This window comes from Patella vulgata, chromosome 6 (assembly GCF_932274485.2).
Source record: "Patella vulgata chromosome 6, xgPatVulg1.2, whole genome shotgun sequence".
NCBI classification, from domain to species: domain Eukaryota; kingdom Metazoa; phylum Mollusca; class Gastropoda; family Patellidae; genus Patella; species Patella vulgata.
Window position 1 is genome coordinate 68895394 of NC_065884.2, and position 20609 is coordinate 68916002.

General features: G+C 34.3%; 3 protein-coding genes across 5 annotated transcripts; all 3 read left to right on the forward strand.

Annotated features, from left to right (window-relative positions):
- The first annotated feature begins 1336 nt into the window (after positions 1-1336).
- On the forward strand, positions 1337-3535 carry LOC130010226 (zinc finger protein 235-like). 2 transcript variants are annotated; one of them, XM_050553225.2, is made up of 2 exons: positions 1337-1457; positions 1872-3535. In XM_050553225.2, the coding sequence occupies exon 2, from the start codon at positions 1898-1900 to the stop codon at positions 3104-3106; it is 1209 nt and encodes a 402-aa protein (XP_050409182.1). In that variant the 5' UTR covers positions 1337-1457; positions 1872-1897; the 3' UTR covers positions 3107-3535. The 2 variants fall into 2 exon arrangements, with proteins under 2 accessions (XP_050409182.1, XP_050409181.1); XM_050553224.2 differs by having other exon boundaries at positions 1369-1463.
- A 2147-nt stretch (positions 3536-5682) lies between these two features.
- LOC126824061 (zinc finger protein 235) lies at positions 5683-9356 on the forward strand. Of its 2 annotated transcripts, none has more exons than XM_056102043.1 (2): positions 5683-7153; positions 7562-9356. In XM_056102043.1, the coding sequence occupies exon 2, from the start codon at positions 7588-7590 to the stop codon at positions 8620-8622; it is 1035 nt and encodes a 344-aa protein (XP_055958018.1). In that variant the 5' UTR covers positions 5683-7153; positions 7562-7587; the 3' UTR covers positions 8623-9356. The 2 variants fall into 2 exon arrangements, with proteins under 2 accessions (XP_055958018.1, XP_050409189.1); XM_050553232.2 differs by having other exon boundaries at positions 5683-7147.
- Positions 9357-13041: 3685 nt separating this feature from the next.
- On the forward strand, positions 13042-16552 carry LOC126824042 (zinc finger protein 62 homolog). Its single transcript, XM_050553197.2, has 2 exons — positions 13042-13396; positions 14507-16552. Exon 2 carries the CDS (start codon positions 14533-14535, stop codon positions 16084-16086), a length of 1554 nt encoding a protein of 517 aa, XP_050409154.1. The 5' UTR covers positions 13042-13396; positions 14507-14532; the 3' UTR covers positions 16087-16552.
- Positions 16553-20609: the final 4057 nt, after the last annotated feature.

The window sequence follows — 20609 nt, forward strand, 5'->3', positions numbered from 1 at the left end:
AAACTGTTCTGTATATGAGGAGTGGCTGATTGTAGTCAATATACTTGCAAGTATGTTTTAGGTAACATGCAATTAATAACTAAAGCAAATAGAAAACGTGTTAAAACTTCTTAGATTCAAAACAAACTCCCTTCCTGGCATATCAAATCTTAACCCAGCTCCGATGTAATAACCCATAGGAAATCAAAATCATTGTCTTCCAATATTTGTAATAAATCATAAACATTATAATAAAACTTTATAAACATAGGAACAAGAAAGGATTTTTTTTAGGTGTATTTTTGCAAAAGGTGCTCATTTAATGAAAATCAACCTTATGCTTCTTAGAAAGCATTTAGATGACAGCACTCTTTTCATTCTATGTTGAGCAAATAGGTAAATGATTCCTTTGGGATCTATTTGATTGTCTTGCTTTATTCATTTTCCACGACAGAATTTTATGGGGATGGGGGCAACCCTTCAAAATATGTACATACCAAATATGCCAGTCATTACTCCGAAAATGGTATAAGGGATCAATTAACTGACCATACACTGCAAACCGGGTATCATTTAATCTTTTGTATAGCAATAATTTCTTTCACATTCATTCAATGTCAAATCTTTGTTTAAAAAATCGTAAAAACCACCAAAAATCATCTAATTTGTACTTGTGCCCAGTTTAAAGCTGTCCATATGAATTGTAAACAAAGATTTTTTTTTTAAACGAATGTGAAAGAAATTAGTGCAAATGACACCCGAGTTACAGTGATATCTGAAAATGAAATACTGACCCCAAAAACATTAGTTCAGACACCAAATTTACTATATTCGTATGTGTGGATTATCGGTCGGTCGTAAGTTTTAAGGAAGAGATGTCCTCGAAATTGACAAAGTTTCCGGTACTCTGATGTTGGTAATCTATCAGAAACCACCCAAAAAACTTTTCTTGCAGTTGTTGCGTGTTTGCCTCTCTTGAAATATGATAGATGGTTAAAAACAAAACTAAGTCTAATAATATTAAATCGCCTTCTTATTAATAAAAATACCACATGATACAATTGCAATATGTACACTTTATATTTAGCAGTATGTTTAAGTTGCTATTGTTATGATGCAGGTTAGTATGGATTATTCAAAATGAACGCTTTCTGGTGTAAAATATCATCATTTTTTTTTATAGGAGAGGATTTTATATGTTGGAGGTTGATAAATCGCGGCAATGATTATGATTTGGAATTTCTCTTCTGCATTATTCTAGTCAATTACTGTATATTATACATTCTATTTTACGTTTATATCTAAGTTGAATTATGGAATATAATGTACACTCAAACAAACATCAATTATCCGTTATCTTCGGATATGAGTTACTCGGGTAGGAGGTGGTCCACGTCATATTTTAGACTTACCGTGCTTATAAAAATGGCGGATGTCTGTTTCCAGCAGAAAAGACGTAATTATTAATTTGATATAAGGTACAGGTATGTAAGTTCATTATAGATGATTAATATCGGTTATTTAATGTTTAATTAAATACGAAGAAGCATAAAAATTAGTTTAAGAATACGATACTCTATGGTAATGATATGACGACCAAACCCAGAAATTGCAGAACAGTCTACAGTAGTACGTTAAAACCCAATTTTATTAAAATTCTATAAGTTTTATGGTTGATAATTTATGGCACTTGATGAACATTATAAATTAATATTAATTATTTACCTTATTCAGGTTCAATATTGCATGAAGACAAGAATTCAAGTCAGTTGTCTGTTGCCTTTCAATGGTGATTAAGTTGTTACTGATATTTTATCAGGGGTTGAAAAATATCCTAGTGTTTTTGAATTAAATTAAATTGTGAAATTAATTAATGTTATTTTTTTTTAAAGAGAGAAGATCAAGAGAAAAGCTGAAAATGTCAAAGCATTCTGTTTCCAATAAAAACTTTCAATGTGATATTTGTGGTAAATCAATAAGAGACTCTACTAGTTTAAATAGTCACATTATGATTCATACTGGGGAGAGGCCATATAAATGTGATGTTTGTAGGAAATCATTTACCAATAGTAGCAGTCTACAGCAACACATCAAAATACATACTGGTGAAAAACCCTTTTCTTGTGATGTTTGTAGAAAATCATTTACCCATAGAAGTAATCTGGAACAACACACCAGAACCCATACCGGAAAAAAACCCTTTTCTTGTGATGTTTGTAGTAAATCATTTACCACTTGTGGTAATCTCCAAGTACACACCAGAATCCATACAGGGGAAAAACCCTTTTTTTGTGATGTTTGTAGTAAAACATTTACCACTAGTAGAGGTCGAGAAAAACACACCAGAATTCATACTGGTGAAAAACCCTATTCTTGTGATGTTTGTAGAAAATCTTTCACCACTATTGATAATCTACATTCACACACCAGGACTCATACTGGCGAAAAACCCTTTTCTTGTGATATTTGTAAAAAATCATTTACGCAGAGTAATAATCTACAGGTACACACCAGAACCCATACAGGTGAAAAACCCTTTTCTTGTGATGTTTGTGAAAAATCATTTACCTCTAGAAGTTATCTACAGATACACACCAGAATTCATACTGGTGAGAAACCCTTTTCTTGTGATGTTTGTACGAAATCATTTACGATTAGTATTAGTCTACAGCAACACATGAATACACATACGGGTGAAAAACCATTTTCTTGTGATGTTTGTAGAAAATCATTTACCGATAGAAGTAATCTGGAGCGACACACCAGAACCCATACTGGAAAAAAACCCTTTTCTTGTGATGTTTGTGAAAAATCTTTTACCTCTAGAAGTTATCTACAGATACACACCAGAATTCATACTGGTGAAAAACCCTTTTCTTGTGATGTTTGTACGAAATCATTTACGATTAGTATTAGTCTACAGCAACACATGAATACACATACGGGCGAAAAACCATTTTCTTGTGATGTTTGTAGAAAATCATTTACCGATAGAAGTAATCTGCAGCGACACACCAGAACCCATACTGGAAAAAAACCATTTTCTTGTGATGTTTGTAGTAAATCATTTACCCGTATTAGTAGTCTAGATGTACACACCAGAATCCATACCGGAAAAAAAACATAAATGTGATGTTTGTAGTAAATCATTTACCCACAATAGTAGTCTACATAAACATAAAAGAATTCATGCTAGAGAATAAAATACTGGTGAAAAGTGATGTTTGTTGTATATCGATTAACACTGGGAGTGATCTACATAAACGTTCAAGAATTGATACTGATGAAAAATCCTTTTCTTGTGTTGTTTTTATACGCCCACATTTTCATGTGGACGTATATTGTTGTCGCCCCTGTCCGCCACAATTGTTTGTGAACAGTCTACAGGTCACAATTTTTATTCGATTTCAATGAAACTCGAAATATAGGTTTATCACCCTAAGATCTCGGTTCCTTTCGATATTGGCATCTATCGGACCGTAACTTCATGGATTATGGCCCCTGATTGTACGAAAAATCACGTTTTTGGCTTGTGAACACTGTAGAGGTCACAATTTTTATCTGATTTTGTTGAAACTTGTAATGTAAGTTTATAACACAAAGATCTCGGTTCCTTTCGATATTCGCGCATATTGGACCGTAACTTCCTGAATTATGGCCCCTGATTGTACATAAAAAACGCGTTTTTTGGCTTGTGGACCCTATAGAGGTCATAATTTTTATCCGATTTAAAAAACCGTATTATTATATCACCGTTAAACCCTAAGGACAGTTTAGTTTGAAATTCGTGAAAATCGGCCCAAAACTGACAGACAAAATGGCCGCCGTTCGTTCTCAAATAGCGATAAAATATGGTATATCAAGGTTGTGGACCCTATAGAGGTCACAATTTTTATCGAGATTTTGTTGAAACTTGAAATGTAAGTTTATAACACAAAGATCTTGGTTCCTTTCGATATTCGCGCATATCGTACCGTAACTTCATGAATTATGGCCCCTGATTGTACGCAAAGACGCGTTTTTTGGCTTGTGGACCCTATAGAGGTCATAATTTTTATCCGATTTAAACAATCGTGTTAATATATCACCGTTACACCCTAAGGACGGCTGAGATCGAATTTCGTGAAAATCGGCCCAAAACTGACAGACAAAAAGGCCGCTGTTCGTTCTCAAATAGCGTAAAAATATGGTATATCAAGGTTGTGGACCCTATAGAGGTCACAATTTTTATATGCCCACATTTTTATGTGGACGTATATTGTCGTCACCCCTGTCCGTCCGTCCGTCCACAATTGTTTGTAAACAGTCTACAGGTCACAATTTTTATCCGATTTCAATGAAACTTGAAATTTAAGTTTATAACACAAAGATCTTGGTTCCTTTCGATATTCGCGCATATCGGACCGTAACTTCATGAATTATGGCCCCTGATTGTACGCAAAAACACGTTTTTTGGCTTGTGGACCCTATAGAGGTCATAATTTTTATCCGATTTAAAAAACCATGTTAATATATCACCGTTACACCATAACGACGGCCGAGTTCGAATTTCGTGAAAATCGGCCCTAAACTGACAGACAAAATGGCCGCCGTTCGTTCTCAAATAGCGTAAAAATATGGTATATCAAGGTTGTGGACCCTATAGAGTCACAATTTTTATCCGATTTTGTTGAAACTTGAAATGTAAGTTTATAACCCAAAGGCCTCGGTTCCTTTCGATATTTGCGCATATGGGACCTTAACTTCCTGAATTATGGCCCCTGATAGTACGAAAAATCACGTTTTTAGCTTGTGGACCCTATAGAGGTCATAATTATTATCCGATTTAAAAAATCATATTATTATATCACCGTTACACCCTAAGGACGACTGAGTTCGAATTTCGTGAAAATCGGCCAAAAACTGACAGATGAAATGGCCGCCCTTCGTTCTCAAATAGCGTAAAAATATGGTATATCAGAGGTTACAGTTTTTATCCGATTTTGTTGAAACTTGAAATATAAGTTTATAACCCAAAGGTCTTGGTTCCTTTTGATATTCGAGCACATCGGACCGTAACTTACTGAATTATGGCCCCTGATTGTACGAAAAATCGCGTTTTTAGCTTGTGGACCCTATAGAGGTCATAATTTTTATCCGATTTAAAAAAACATATTATTATATCACCGTTACACCCTAGGGACGACTGAGTTCGAATTTCGTGAAAATCGGCCCAAACGGATCGACAAAATGGCCGCCCCTCGTTCTCAAATTGCGTAAAAATATGGTATATCAAGGTTGTGGACCCTATAAAGGTCACAATTTTTATCCAATTTTGTTGAAACTTGATATGTAAGTTTATATCTCAAAGATCTTGGTTCCTTTCGATATTTGCGCATATCGAATTGTAATTTCCTGAATTATGGCTCTTGATTGTAGGAAAAATCACTTTCGTTTTAGCTTGTTTTCTATCCATCTCTCGAAAATGTGGGCGTATCCTGCCTGGCAGCCGCTGGTTAGTAAATCATTTTCTACCAAAAGTATTAAGGTATATGTTTTAGAGGCTGTAGCCCAGAGACCGCTGCCAGCCATAAATCAACTGAATAGTTTTTTTCATTTGCAAATGCTGATTCAAAGTAGCCACATATATATATATTATATATATATATATATATATTTGTAGTATGCTGGCTAAGGCAAATATAAAAACTGTTCTGTATATGAGGAGTGCTTGATTGTAGTCAATATACTTGCAAGTATGTTTTAGGTAACATGCAATTAATAACTAAAGCAAATAGAAAACGTGTTAAAGGGATGGCTGACCGGTAAAACTTCTTAGATTCAAAACAAACTCCCTTCCTGGCATATCAAATCTTAATCCAGCTCCGATGTAATAACCCATAGGAAATCAAAATCATTGTCTTCCAATATTTGTAATAAATCATAGACATTATAATAAAACTTTATAAACATAGGAACAAGAAAGGATTTTTTTTAGGTGTATTTTTGCAAAAGGTGCTCATTTAATGAAAATCAACCTTATGCTTCTTAGAAAGCATTTAGATGACAGCACTCTTTTCATTCTATGTTGAGCAAATAGGTAAATGATTCCTTTGGGATCTATTTGATTGTCTTGCTTTATTCATTTTCCACGACAGAATTTTATGGGGATGGGGGCAACCCTTCAAAATATGTACATACCAAATATGCCAGTCATTACTCCGAAAATGGTATAAGGAATCAATTAACTGACCTTACACTGCAAACCGGGTATCATTTAATCTTGTGTATAGCAATAATTTCTTTCACATTCATTCAATGTCAAATCTTTGTTTAAAAATTCGTAAAAATCGTTAAAACCACCAAAAATCATCTAATTTGTACTTGTGCCCAGTTTAAAGCTGTCCATATGAATTGTAAACAAAGATTTTTATTTAAACGAATGTGAAAGAAATTAGTGCAAATGACACCCGAGTTACAGTGATATCTGAAAATGAAATACTGACCCCAAAAACATTAGTTCAGACACCAAATTTACTATATTCGTATGTGTGGATTATCGGTCGGTCGTAGGTTTTTAGGAAGAGATGCCCTCGAAATTGACAAACTTTCCGGTACTGTGATGTTGGTAATCTATCAGAAACCACCCAAAAAACTTTTCTTGCAGTTGTTGCGTGTTTGCCTCTCTTGAAATATGATAGATGGTTAAAAACAAAACTAAGTCTAATAATATTAAATCGCCTTCTTATTAATAAAAATACCACATGATACAATTGCAATAAGTACACTTTATATTTAGCAGTATGTTTAAGTTGCTATTGTTATGATGCAGGTTAGTATGGATTATTCAAAATGAACGCTTTCTGGTGTAAAATATCATCATTTTTTTTATAGGAGAGGATTTTATATGTTGGAGGTTGATAAACCGCGGCAATGATTATGATTTGGAATTTCTCTTCTGCATTATTCTAGTCAATTACTGTATATTATACATTCTATTTTACGTTTATATCTAAGTTGAATTATGGAATATAATGTACACTCAAACAAACATCAATTATCCGTTATCTTCGGATATGAGTTACTCGGGTAGGAGGTGGTCCACGTCATATTTTAGACTTACCGTGCTTATAAAAATGGCGGATGTCTGTTTCCAGCAGAAAAGACGTAATTATTAATTTGATATAAGGTACAGGTATGTAAGTTCATTATAGATGATTAATATCGGTTATTAAATGTTTAATTAAATACGAAGAAGCATAAAAATTAGTTTAAGAATACGATACTTTATGGTAATGATATGACGACCAAACCCAGAAATTGCAGAACAGTCTACAGTAGTACGTTAAAACCCAATTTTAATAAAATTCTATAAGTTTTATGGTTGATAATTTATGGCACTTGATGAACATTATAAATTAATATTAATTATTTACCTTATTCAGGTTCAATATTGCATGAAGACAAGAATTCAAGTCAGTTGTCTGTTGCCTTTCAATGGTGATTAAGTTGTTGCTGATATTTTATCAGGGGTTTAAAAATATCCTAGTGTTTTTGAATTAAATTAAATTGTGAAATTAATTAATGTTATTTTTTTTTAAAGAGAGAAGATCAAGAGAAAAGCTGAAAATGTCAAAGCATTCTGTTTCCAATAAAAACTTTCAATGTGATATTTGTGGTAAATCAATAAGAGACTCTACTAGTTTAAATAGTCACATTATGATTCATACTGGGGAGAGGCCATATAAATGTGATGTTTGTAGGAAATCATTTACCAATAGTAGCAGCCTACAGCAACACATCAAAATACATACTGGTGAAAAACCCTTTTCTTGTGATGTTTGTAAAAAATCATTTACCCATAGCAGTAATCTGGAACAACACACCAGAACCCATACTGGTGAAAAACCCTTTTCTTGTGATGTTTGTAGTAAAACATTTACGACTTGTGGTAATCTCCACGTACACACCAGAATCCATACAGGGGAAAAACCCTTTTTTTGTGATGTTTGTAGTAAAACATTTACCACTAGTAGAGGTCGAGAAAAACACACCAGAATTCATACTGGTGAAAAACCCTATTCTTGTGATGTTTGTAGAAAATCTTTTACCACTATTGATAATCTACATTCACACACCAGGACTCATACTGGCGAAAAACCCTTTTCTTGTGATATTTGTAAAAAATCATTTACGCAGAGTAATAATCTACAAGTACACACCAGAATCCATACAGGTGAAAAACCCTTTTCTTGTGATGTTTGTGAAAAATCTTTTACCTCTAGAAGTTATCTACAGATACACACCAGAATTCATACTGGTGAAAAACCCTTTTCTTGTGATGTTTGTACGAAATCATTTACGATTAGTATTAGTCTACAGCAACACATGAATACACATACAGGCGAAAAACCATTTTCTTGTGATGTTTGTAGAAAATCATTTACCGATAGAAGTAATCTGGAGCGACACACCAGAACCCATACTGGAAAAAAAACCTTTTCTTGTGATGTTTGTGAAAAATCTTTTACCTCTAGAAGTTATCTACAGATACACACCAGAATTCATACTGGTGAAAAACCCTTTTCTTGTGATGTTTGTAGTAAATCATTTACACACAATAGTAGTCTACATAAACATAAAAGAATTCATGCTAGAGAATAAAATACTGGTGAAAAGTGATGTTTGTCGTATATCGATTAACACTGGGAGTGATCTACATAAACGTTCAAGAATTTATACGCATGAAAAATCCTTTTCTTGTGATGTTTGTAGTAAATCATTTACCAGTAATAGTAAACCATATGACATTCAGGTCTGAATAAAGGTATAAATTTATATTTTTCCGTGATTACCCATCTATCGTAGCAGTGATCTCTGTTAAAATTATATTTGGAATGTGTTAAACAAGTTCTATCAAATATGTGATAATGACTGACACCAATATTGTCATTTAAGTATAACAAAAGCAAACAAACTATTAAAAACCGTCATATTGATCTTCCCATGTACCTTTATGGCGGTATATTAGATTCAAAATTCTAACCTGCTATCGTCTAATTTCTAACTTGCTGGTTCATCACGATTTTCCGGTGTGGTTCCCCTTGTCAGTGATGCAGGACGGAGGGCCTGACAAGGACAGCTGTCTAGTTGGGATGAAAAACTGAGGTCCCGTGTACACATTGGCGTGCACGTAAAAGATCCCTTGACAATTGGAATTTTTTATAAGAGTAGGGCATAGTGCTTGTGATGTTTGTAATAAAACCTTTAGCTTGTGATGTTTGTAATAAAACCTTTTATCACATGTAGTCATACAAGAACTCGTACTGGCGAAAAGACCCTTTTCTTGTAATATTTTTATAGCAAATCATTTATACACCAAAAATAAAATCTGTACCAAAGGAGTTTAATTAGTTTGTTATGAATGAAAAATAAAGGATAGTGTAATTTATCAACCTCAACTAGTCGGCTATTTGAACAGGCCTACAGATGTTATTATTGTAGACAAGACATTAACTTCTGCTCTGTCAATTTTTTTACGTCCACATGTGGACATAAATTGTTGTCGGCCCTGTCCGTGTGTCCGGACGGATGTGTACCAGTCCGTTCACATTTTGTTTGTGGGCACTACCACATACAATTTTTATCTAATTTTGAAAAATATAGCTTTATATACTAACGATGATGGCTCCTTTCGATATTGGCACGAATTTCAGGATAAATGCTCCTACTGTATGAAGAATCGAGTTTTTAACCTGTGGGGCGAGGAACACGTGGCTAAGTGGGTAAGGCGCTGGCTCGCTAGCCTGGAGGTCGGGTGTTTGATCCCTGCATTGGCCGAGAAAGTTCATCCAGATTTTCTGGCGTGGTTTCCCCTTGTCAGTAATGCAGGACGGGGGGCCTAACAATGACAGCTGTCTAGTCGTTCGGATGGGACGAAAAACCAAGGTCCCGTGTACATATTGGCGTGCACGTAAAAGATCCCTTGGCAGTTGGAATTCGATATAAGAGTAGGCCGTAGTGCCGCTGCCCGGGCAAACTTTCCCTCATAGCACACTGTATGCGTATGCCTGTCCTCATTAGCCCAGTTTAGGAGCAGAACAGTAGGACGTTAAACCCCATTTCATTTCATTTAACCTGGGGATATTCTAGAGGTCACAATGTTTGTCTGATTTTGATGAAAGTTGAAATCTATGTTAATATCCCAATGATCTTTGTTTTTACTGATATTGGGTCATATCGGACGGACCGCCACGTTCTGATTTATGGCCCCAGATTGTACGAAAAGTCAAAAAGTCACGTTTTTAGCTTGTGGAACCTCTAGATGTCAATTAGTGTTTGGTTTTAAAAAAATGTTCAAATGTGTCGTCGTTACACCATAATAACGGTTGTGTTCGACTGACAAAATGACTCCTCCTCTTTATGCAAATAGTATAATAAGCATGTAATACCAAGGTCCCAGATTGAATGAAAAATGACTGGAGTTTGATGGTCGCGTAGTGTAGTGTTTTAGAACATAAGGTCTGTCATATATTCAAGTTGAAATATATGTCAATCCGTAACTTCTAGGAGACAAACAGTATGATTACCTGGCCAGACCTGTGTTTTTTTTCTAGACGATGGACGTTCTGAAAGGTTTTATTCCAGTGTCTGAGTTAAATAAAAACAATCACTTTAATTACACCCCTTTCAAATTGATTGCTTTATTTACCCCAATAATCACTTTAATTACACCAATTTAAAAATATATTTAAAAATTCCAATTTCCAATTTTACGATGGTCTTTTATACCAATCTATTTGACAAAAAGTAGGGTAGCCTGCCTAATTTCATAACCACTATTTGCCATAAAAAAAGACAACAGGATTTAAAAAACGGCGTCTGCTAAGTGTCAATTCCTTAGCATTAGTAGGAATAAAAGAGAGAGAGAGAGAAATGGGGTTTAACATCCACTCAACACAAACTAGGTCATTTCGGGACTAACATATGGTTTAATTTTATTTCAATAATTCGCTTGCGTGTAGGGTTCTTTAGCAGTGGGAGGAAACCGGAGGACTCAGAAAAAAAAAACACGAGGTTGGACAGGCGACCCTACTCCTTGTCACATACAATCGAAACCACACCAGTTGACTCAATGACAGACTTTATGGTACAACGCGCATGTGCTACCCATTCAGCCATCCAACCCCCAGGAATAAAAATAATATGTCCTGAATACCATGCAATACATGTGATGTCTGATAAAACAAATTTAAAGGGAATTTTAGAATGGTTATTGAAGTTTTTTAGATAAATGTATAAATAAGTGGAAATGTACATATTTTTATTTATTTGCAATGTATTATTTCTATCATAGTTGATGCGAGTTTTTAAGTTAATATAAATGGACTATTTGGTAATTTATTTATAGTTTTTAATCTAACATTGGTAAAATTTGGACAGTGTAACAAATAGTATTCTGCAGTGTAGTGATTACAAGAACAGAGTGTGTGAAGAATTTATGATAGTTTAAGTTGATATTATTGTGACCCAGCTTAGTATGGATTATTTGAAATGAATGCTTTCCGGTATGAAAACATTTCGGAAATGAAATATCATCATTAGTTAAATATTCAGTATGTAAGATTAAGATAAATAGCTGGCAGTTCTCGTTATAATAGTAAAAAAATAGATAATGAAAGGGGAATATCTTGAACATTTCAGTCAAATTACTTCATTCTAAGCGACATAAGGCCTGTTAGGAGAAATACTAAAGTAAACAAAGTCTTGATTTTCCATTTTTTAATTAAATCATTAACTTCCAATTGTGTTTAAATCTGTTGAAAATCAAGAGTATTCAATGGGATAGAAAGTTGGCAAGTTAATAAATGTCTGATTAATAAAAGATGCAATAACATTTAAGGCCTAAAGAAAGACCTACAATAGGATGTAGTACTACTACATCCTATTGTAGGTCTTTCTTTAGGCCTTAAATGTTATGTACTAGTAGTTGATTTTATATAATGGGGGTTGGTAAGCTGCAGTAACCATAATAATTTGGAATTTCTCTTCTGGATCATGTTATTCATTTCTATTTCTAATTTAAATTATGGAATATAATATACAATCACCCAAACAACAATGACCCATAATCTTCATATGAGTTACACAAAAAATAATGAGGGTATCCAGAAAACCCATCTCAAAGACCACTCATCCCAACAAATAAAGTGAAAGTTGTATTTATTTTAATATAATTGTTTTCTTTGAATACCACTCGGACAAAGACTGGAAAACCACTCGGACCAATCTGATTTTGAAATAAAAAAAAACGTTGATTTAATAAAATTGATATTGTTGTTTTAATAAATGATAGTTGTGTTTGTTTTAATATTTTAATACATTTGTTTTCTTTGAAATACTATGGTGTTGTGTACTTAACCATGTTATTATTTCATCATGAAGCACATGAAAGAAAATCAATTAACAAAACATTGATTAACAAAACAATTTTAGAAAAGTCACGGCTCTACGGTTTGTACCTGCAGAACATATACTGCCAACATTCCATAACTTACAGGAGAAAGCCACTACTGACCCGGTAAAATCGGTAATGAGCTACATATTCGACACTAGAACTACGAGAAGTGTCTGGAGTATCCTGATGTTAAGCATAATTGGGAGAACAATAAGAACCAATAGGGACGTGAAGGGTTGGCACAATTGAATCAACCAGATATCACAAGAAAGCTGTTACTAAAGTGGGGGACAGACGAGCGTATTTTTTCGCCCGATCGCGGCGATTTTTAAAATCGCTCGAAAAATACGCCCGTGTGCCCCTTCAGGGCGACGACGATTCTGCTTGGCGAACCATTCGCCCGATGAATCGCTCGTATCTAGCATGTTAGATATTTTCGGCCGAATATTTTTCGCCGGCGATTAAATTCGCTTGTGTGCCCGTGTCCAGCGTATATTGTCGGGCGATTCATTTTTATAAGCCAATCCTCGAGATCGTTGATATCACATGATCTCAAAATTGCTGCCATTTTGTACAAGTCACGTGATGGACAAGTCATGTGATCGACATAATTACTCACAGAGTGGCGTACGCTCTTGAGACGATCGCTACGTGTGCCCGTTCGTTATCGGCCGTAAAAAAAATCGCTGGCGAATTTCAATCGCCGCGATTGGGGCGGAAAAATACGCTCGTCTGTCTATAGCATAACCTTATTGTATAATGACGTGTAAGCTTCAGATATGAGTTACTCGGGTAGGAGACGGTCCACGTCAATACTTTGCTTAAAAAATGGCGGATATCTGATTCCGGCAGATAAGACGTAATTAAATTGTTGATTTAATATACAGTACCGGCGTATAAGTTCATTGCAGATTATTAGTATCTATTATTTAATGTTTAATTAAATACGAAGAAACAACAAATGATTTAAGACACTGCAAGGTAATAATTTGACTACAAAACCCGGTCATTGACTGCAGAACAGTAGGACGTTAAACCCCATTTGATCTTATTCTTTAGGCAGTGGATATTTAACCGTATACGGCACTTTACTTTATTTACTATTTTGCCGTACGCTTCCGTTTAACATTAACCCATAACGCAAACCCAAAACCTAACCCTAACCCAACAGTTCTACATGTATTTGTTTTTTGTCTAACATTGCTTCTTTTTCCGTTTCTTATAAAGGAACGAAATAGCCATACTTGAATTTCTATGGTAGAAACTGGAGAATTATTTTTAAAAGAAAATAAGATAATAAATGTAAATTGTAGAAAAGCATTTAGAATATTATTCTATTTTGGTCGAGGGCGCATTTCTGCGGACTTTGGTTTTTTAATTAAGTACTAAGACTGTCAGTGGTTTATGTTTTTCCCGTAAAATCGTGCTTCTGCGTCGAACTTGAAAGACGAGTTGCCAAAATGGTGGAATATATCTGTACTTTCCGCCATTTTGAATCAGAAACGATGTACGGTAAAATAACGGAAGTAGATACTTTGCCGTATAAAAGCACTGAATAATCATTCTTGGCATCAGCATTAACAAACAAAAAACTGAGATCAATCAACTGTTTATTTATTGTATTTATTTCTTAAATAAATACAAAAGTGCTGAATAATCATTCTTGGCATCAGCATTAACAAACAAAAGACTGAGATCAATCAACTGTTTATTTATTGTATTTATTTCTTAAATTTAATAATGATTGGTTGAGAAAAATTAACTCTCCAATGAAAACTAATGTTATAGTCACTGATTGTGCAATAAAAGCAAGTTGTTGAGTGGCCGAATGGTTAGCGCTGACATTTTGTGTCATAAGATTTGTCAGTGAGTCAACTGGGGTGGTTTCAACTCCCCAGTTGTACATGACAAGGTGTAGGGTTGCCTTCCAACCTCATGTGTTTTCCCCAGGGCCTCCGTTTTCCTCCCACTGCTAGGGACCCTTACACACAAGTGAATTGATGAACCATAAAAACTGTCATTGAGTCAACTGGTGTGGTTTCGATTATACGTGACAATCTGAAATTAATTAAAATTATTTTTTTTTTACAGAGCGAAGATCAGGAGAAAAGCTGACAATGTCAAAGCATTCTGTTTCCAAAAAAAACTATCAATGTGATATTTGTGGTAAATCACTAAGTGACTCTACAAGTTTAAATAGTCATATTATGATTCATACTGGAGAGAGGCCATTTAAATGTGATGTTTGTAAAAAATCATTTAGGGACCCTTCTGGTTTGAATAGACATATTATGATTCATACTGGCATGAAACCACATAATTGTGATGTGTGTGATAAATCATTTACCACTAATAGCGCATTGGGTGTACACATCAGAATCCACAGTGGAGCAAAACCCTTTTCTTGTAATGTTTGTAAAAAATCATTCAGTCATAAGTTCAGATTGAATTCACATGCCCGGACCCATACTGGGGAAAAACCCTTTTCTTGTGATGTTTGTACAAAATCGTTTACAGAAAGATATACACTACAGCTACACCTGAAAAGTCATACTGGAAAAAACCTTTTTTTTTGTGATGTTTGTAAAAAGTCTTTTACCTCTAGTAGTGGTCTACATGTACATGCAAGAATTCACACGGGAGAAAAACCCTTTTCTTGTGATGTTTGTAAAAAGTCTTTTACCACTAGTGGTGGTCTAAAGAAACACACCAGAATTCATACTGGTGAAAAACCCTTCTCTTGTGATGTTTGTAGTAAATCATTTACAACTAGTTTTAATCTGCATCGACACACCAGAACTCATATTATGATCAACACCAAAACTCAAGTGAAACCATATAAATGTGATGTTTGTGATAAATCATTTAGTGAACCTTCTGTTTTAAATAGACACATTATGAACCATACTAGAAAGAAGCCATATAAATGTGATGTTTGTAGTAAATCATTTACCTGTAGTAGTCATCAACAGAGACACACCAAAATTCACACAGGTGAAAAACCCTTTTCTTGTGATGTTTGTAGTAAATCATTTACTAGTAAAAGTTATCTACAGCAACACGCCAGAATTCACACAGGTGAAAAACCCTTTTCTTGTGATGTTTGTAGTAAATCTTTTGCCTCTAGAAGTGATCTACATGTACATACCAGATTTCATACTGGAGGAAATCCATTTTTTTGTGGTATTTGTAGAAAATCATTTACCACTAGTAGTAGCCTAAATGTACACACTAGTATTCATACGGGAGATAAACCCTTTTCTTGTGATGTTTGTAGTAAATCATTTACCACGAGAACATATCTACATGTACACACCAGAACCCATACTGGCGAAAAACCCTTTTCTTGTGATATTTGTAGGCGATCATTTTTCACTAGAAGTAATCTAAAACACCACACAAGAATTCACACAGGTGAAAAACCCTTTATTTGTGATGTTTGTAATAAATCATGTAGTACTAGTAGTCATCTACAACGACACACCAGAGTTCATACCGGTGAAAAACCCTTCTCTTGTGATGTTTGTAGAAAATCATTTTCCTTGAGTAGTAATCTACAGAGACACACCAGAATTCACACAGGTGAAAAACCCTTTTCTTGTGATATTTGTAGTAAATCATTTGCCAATAGCAGTAGTCTACATATACACACCAGAGTCCATACCGGATAAAAACCCTTTTCTTGTGATATTTGTAGAAAATCATTTGCCAGTAGTCGTACTCTACATGAACACAACAGAACTCATAATGGATATAAACCATATAAATGTGATGTTTGTAGTAAATCATTTACCATTATTACTAGTCTACAAATACACACAAGAATTCACACTAGAGAAAAGCCTTATTCTTGTGATGTTTGTAGAAAATCATTTACCAGTAGCAGTGTTCTACAGCGACACAGAAGAACTCATACGGGGTGAAAAAAAATTTTCTTGTGCCTTCTGATGTCAAGCTAAAGAATTGATAGTTCTCGCTATAATAGTTAAGCTCCACTCTGAACCGAATTTATTAGCTTTTCAATTTTAGGCTAGCCGCGATCATCATTATTAAAGTCTGTACGATAAAAAAACAAAAAGTCACTAGTAGTAGGGGTTTCAGGTCAAAGTTTCAAATGACAGGAAAAAAATTTTTAAAAATATTTTGTGAAAATATACATAAAATGCTACCCAAATTTTTTTATTTCATCAAAATATTCTATTTAGATCCAAAGTTATGGAATTTTAAAATCTGAGATCGACGTCAATAATGTAATCAAAATGCTATATACCAGTCAATGCTTGGCATGGCACCAAAATAGTGCTTTTCAGTCATATTTGAGTGACGTCATAAGCGGTATTTTCCCTTCAGAATCGCTAGTACCAATTTTAAAACTGAAATCCGCACGTTATTGTCAGCTAAAATTTATTAAAATCGTAATAATTTGAATGATAATATGTCAAATATTTATAATCTGGATGATACCTCAAGAAAGTTTTTTAATATTTAGTTGAAATTTGGCAATTTTCAGTCATCAAAACAGATAAATCCCATTTTCTACGGGTCTACTTGTCCGATCAGGTGGTATCAACAACCATAATAACCACAAAAATGTTATCTATCGTTTGATTGGTTCTATATCAAAATCCCCAGGTAACTAAGCTGCAGATTCACCAATGAAGTGAGTCATAGCATTGGAAAATCTCAGGCCGCGTGACGTCAGAGCGGTATTTTCCCGCGAGCGTCTCATGTAAACAAACGGTAATTTCGCTTACATTTCGATAATTTTTTAGCCTGAATCTTTACAGATATTGAGATTGATATTAAACTATTGCAATACAATTGCTAGTAATGCATTTACATAAAAAAGTAATTCAGAATCGTAGATTGAAGTGGGCTATATTTCAGCCGCTGGCTGTCCGATTTCACGCTAAAGTCACGTGACCTGAAACCCCTACTAGTAGTAATCTACATGTACACATCAGAACCCATACTTTAGAAAAAGCCTTTACTTGTGATGTTTGTAGTAAATCATTTAGTGTTAGTAGTAGTCTACATAAACATAAAGAAATTTAAACTAGAGAATAAGATACTGGTGAAAACCCTTTTACATCTTGTAGTCAATAGTCATCTTGTCGTCAATAGTCATCTACAGCAACACAAAAACTGACCCGGGAGAAAAATATTTTCTTGTGATGTTTGTAGTAAATTAGTTATCACCAAAATTATTCAACAGGAAATAGGGTTTAACATCTTACTAACAAAGACTATTCTGCACCGACTGGGATAATGAAGACTATTCTGCACCGACTGGGATAATGAAGACTATTCTGCACTGACTGGGATAATGAAGACTATTCTGCACCGACTGGGATAATGAAGACTATTCTGCACCGACTGGGATAATGAAGATGGGTATATAAAGAAGATTATTTATACACCCTCTACTAGAGGGTTATTTTCAGAAAACAAATTTGAATATGAATTATTTTAGTACCAGTAACAATTAAATATGGTTCTTTAATTGAAGAAGAAAAATAAAATCTGTAGAGGAATTTAATTAGTTTTTTTATCAATGAAAAATAAAAGATGTCCTAATTTATTACCTGGCCAGACCCATGGGTTTTTCTCGACGATGGACGATCTGAAAGGTTGTAGGTAATTTTATAAAGGGGATGATTACCTGGCCAGACCCATTTTTTTTTCTTGACATAGACTTGTGAGAGGTTTTACCTTGTTGTTGTTGTTCGTTACAAATTTAACTTCCAATATATTGTGGTATGATATTATGGACAGTCACTTGGTGTTAAAATCGCTGTAGTGAGAAGAGAGGGCGGGTCATCTTTTCCCTTTGTCCAGCTAGTTGATGTTTGGTGTGATCAGTGCGGATAGAAAAAAACCTGTGGGGAAAAAGAATCCGCTTGCTTTATGTGGAAAAGCAAAGTTCTCTCAGTAAAAACCAAATAGCTTGACCTGTGGATTATTTACAGATTAAAACCTGTTTTATTCCAGTGTCTCAGTTACATGAAAAAAAACACTTTAATGACACCAATTTCAAAATAACCACTTTAATTATATCAATTTCCAAGTGTAGAAATTTTGCAATGGTCTCTTATACCAATTTGTACTTAAAGGCTCAATACCACTCATCTTCCAACCTCGTGGGTTTTCTCCGGGTCCTCCGGTTTTCTCCCACTGCTAAAGACCCCTACGCGCAAGCGAATTATGTAAATAAAATTAAACCATATGTTAGTCCCGAAATGACCTAGTTTGTGTCGAGTGGACGTTAAACCCCATTTCTCTCTCTCTCTCTCTCACCACTCTTCTTGTAACTGAATAATATGTCCCAATTTTTATTCTGGTCAACAAATTGTACTATTTTACAATATTCCAATTAATTGGTGATACAAATTTCATCTTAACACACCTAATTTAAAAAATTGGAAAAATTCAACAAAATGATTTGAAAAGCCTAACGTAAACCTTTTCAAGTGTGACTTGGATTTAAAAATATTTTCAAACCCTCTGGACAAGTAAAATAGGATGTAATGGATAAATTACACAACAGGTAGGACACTTAAACATCTAGTACTTAGAATAAGGCTATTATTTATTTTCTGGAGCTGTCAAGCCAGCAAGAGTGTTATTGTCTCTTTAACAAGAAATAGGGTAGCCTGCCTAATTCCATAACTCTCATAGTGTCAATTTCCGATAAAACAATTTTGTAAGAAAGAAAAAAAGTTGCACAGACCTTGAAACATATTTGCTTTTAAAGTAACGTTTTTATGTCAAAATGCCCCTCAAAATGTGATTTATAAGCAAGTTTGGAAGTTGTAACCAAGGGACATAACTCTTGTATTACAGAAAATCGCTTCCTTTGAAATCGCATTTTGAGAAACAAAAACGCCACGATGTTCAATTAAAAATGACAATTTCGCATAAAGAACCGGTATATTATCAATTATAGATATAAATTATAATATGTAATTGTTTAATATCACCTTTTTAATCTCAAACGCATAATAAAATGAATTGCAATCTGTAAACATGCATTACTCGGGTTGGAGTAGGTCCAAGTCGCAATTTTTGAACAACTACATTCTTTATAAAATGGCGGAAACGTTTTCGGTGAAGCAAGTCAAGATATATTTAATTAATTTGTGGGTTTATAACTTATTATTATAGACCGTCTAAATTCCTTTTAGACTACCGGGGATTGTAAGTTACAGGACATTTTTAATATAAAAAAAAAAAGTTTAATGCATTCAACACTGATGTAGGCCGCATCGCAGGATTCTAACCTTTCTATCCGTATATTAAATATTTTATTAGTTCAGCTCAGAATGTAGGTTACATTACACCCGCCCTGTACGTTCAGGAACCGTCCTAATTGACAGTTAGATCACAGGAGTCTGACCTATCAGTATATATACATACTCCATACCCAAACCAGACAAAATATAATTTAAAAAAGAGGAACAGGAATGCAATGCATGTTCCAGCCTTGATTTTGCCTGTTCTCTCATCGCATATATGGGTTTTTTATTCAACAATTCCGAATTCGTATTGTCAGGGAATTGGTAGCACAACATTTCAGTCTTCCATCATTTCAGACTCAACACAGACGATCTTTTGGACGATGGTTCAGACTTACTTGACGACTTTTCGGACTCGGTTTCGGTTTCGATCTGTTGAAAATTTGTGTGATAAAAGAACTTGACAATAAAATATTGTTGAAAATTTGTGTATATTTAGTAATATTGTGTTTTTCGTTTATCAAACAAGCGATCACTGATAATGTTTTTATAATTGTGAAAGCTTAAATGTATTTTGCCAGGACTAGAAATTCACGCGAATCTCTGAATCTAATTCGCACAAGGATTCTTGCAAGAGCTTACGCTGCGAACCGACAAGGATTTGCGTAAAATTTTTCTGAAAAAAAAAAAACATCTCTGATAATTGTCGAGTCCGATAATTGAATGTTAGTCATGGTCAGTATATTTTGTCGGGTTTAGCCGATTGATGTTTATTCAAGCCGAATGGTAAACAATGAATCGGCCACTATGGTATCGTAAATAATCAATCTACTTTTGGCTAAATTACGACGGGTTAATTATTACTTGTTAATTAAGAAGACAATCAACTTGCTTGTCGGCTACAACAACAGACATACAGTGTACCTTAGTGGTTTATAATACGAGTAATTAGCACATTT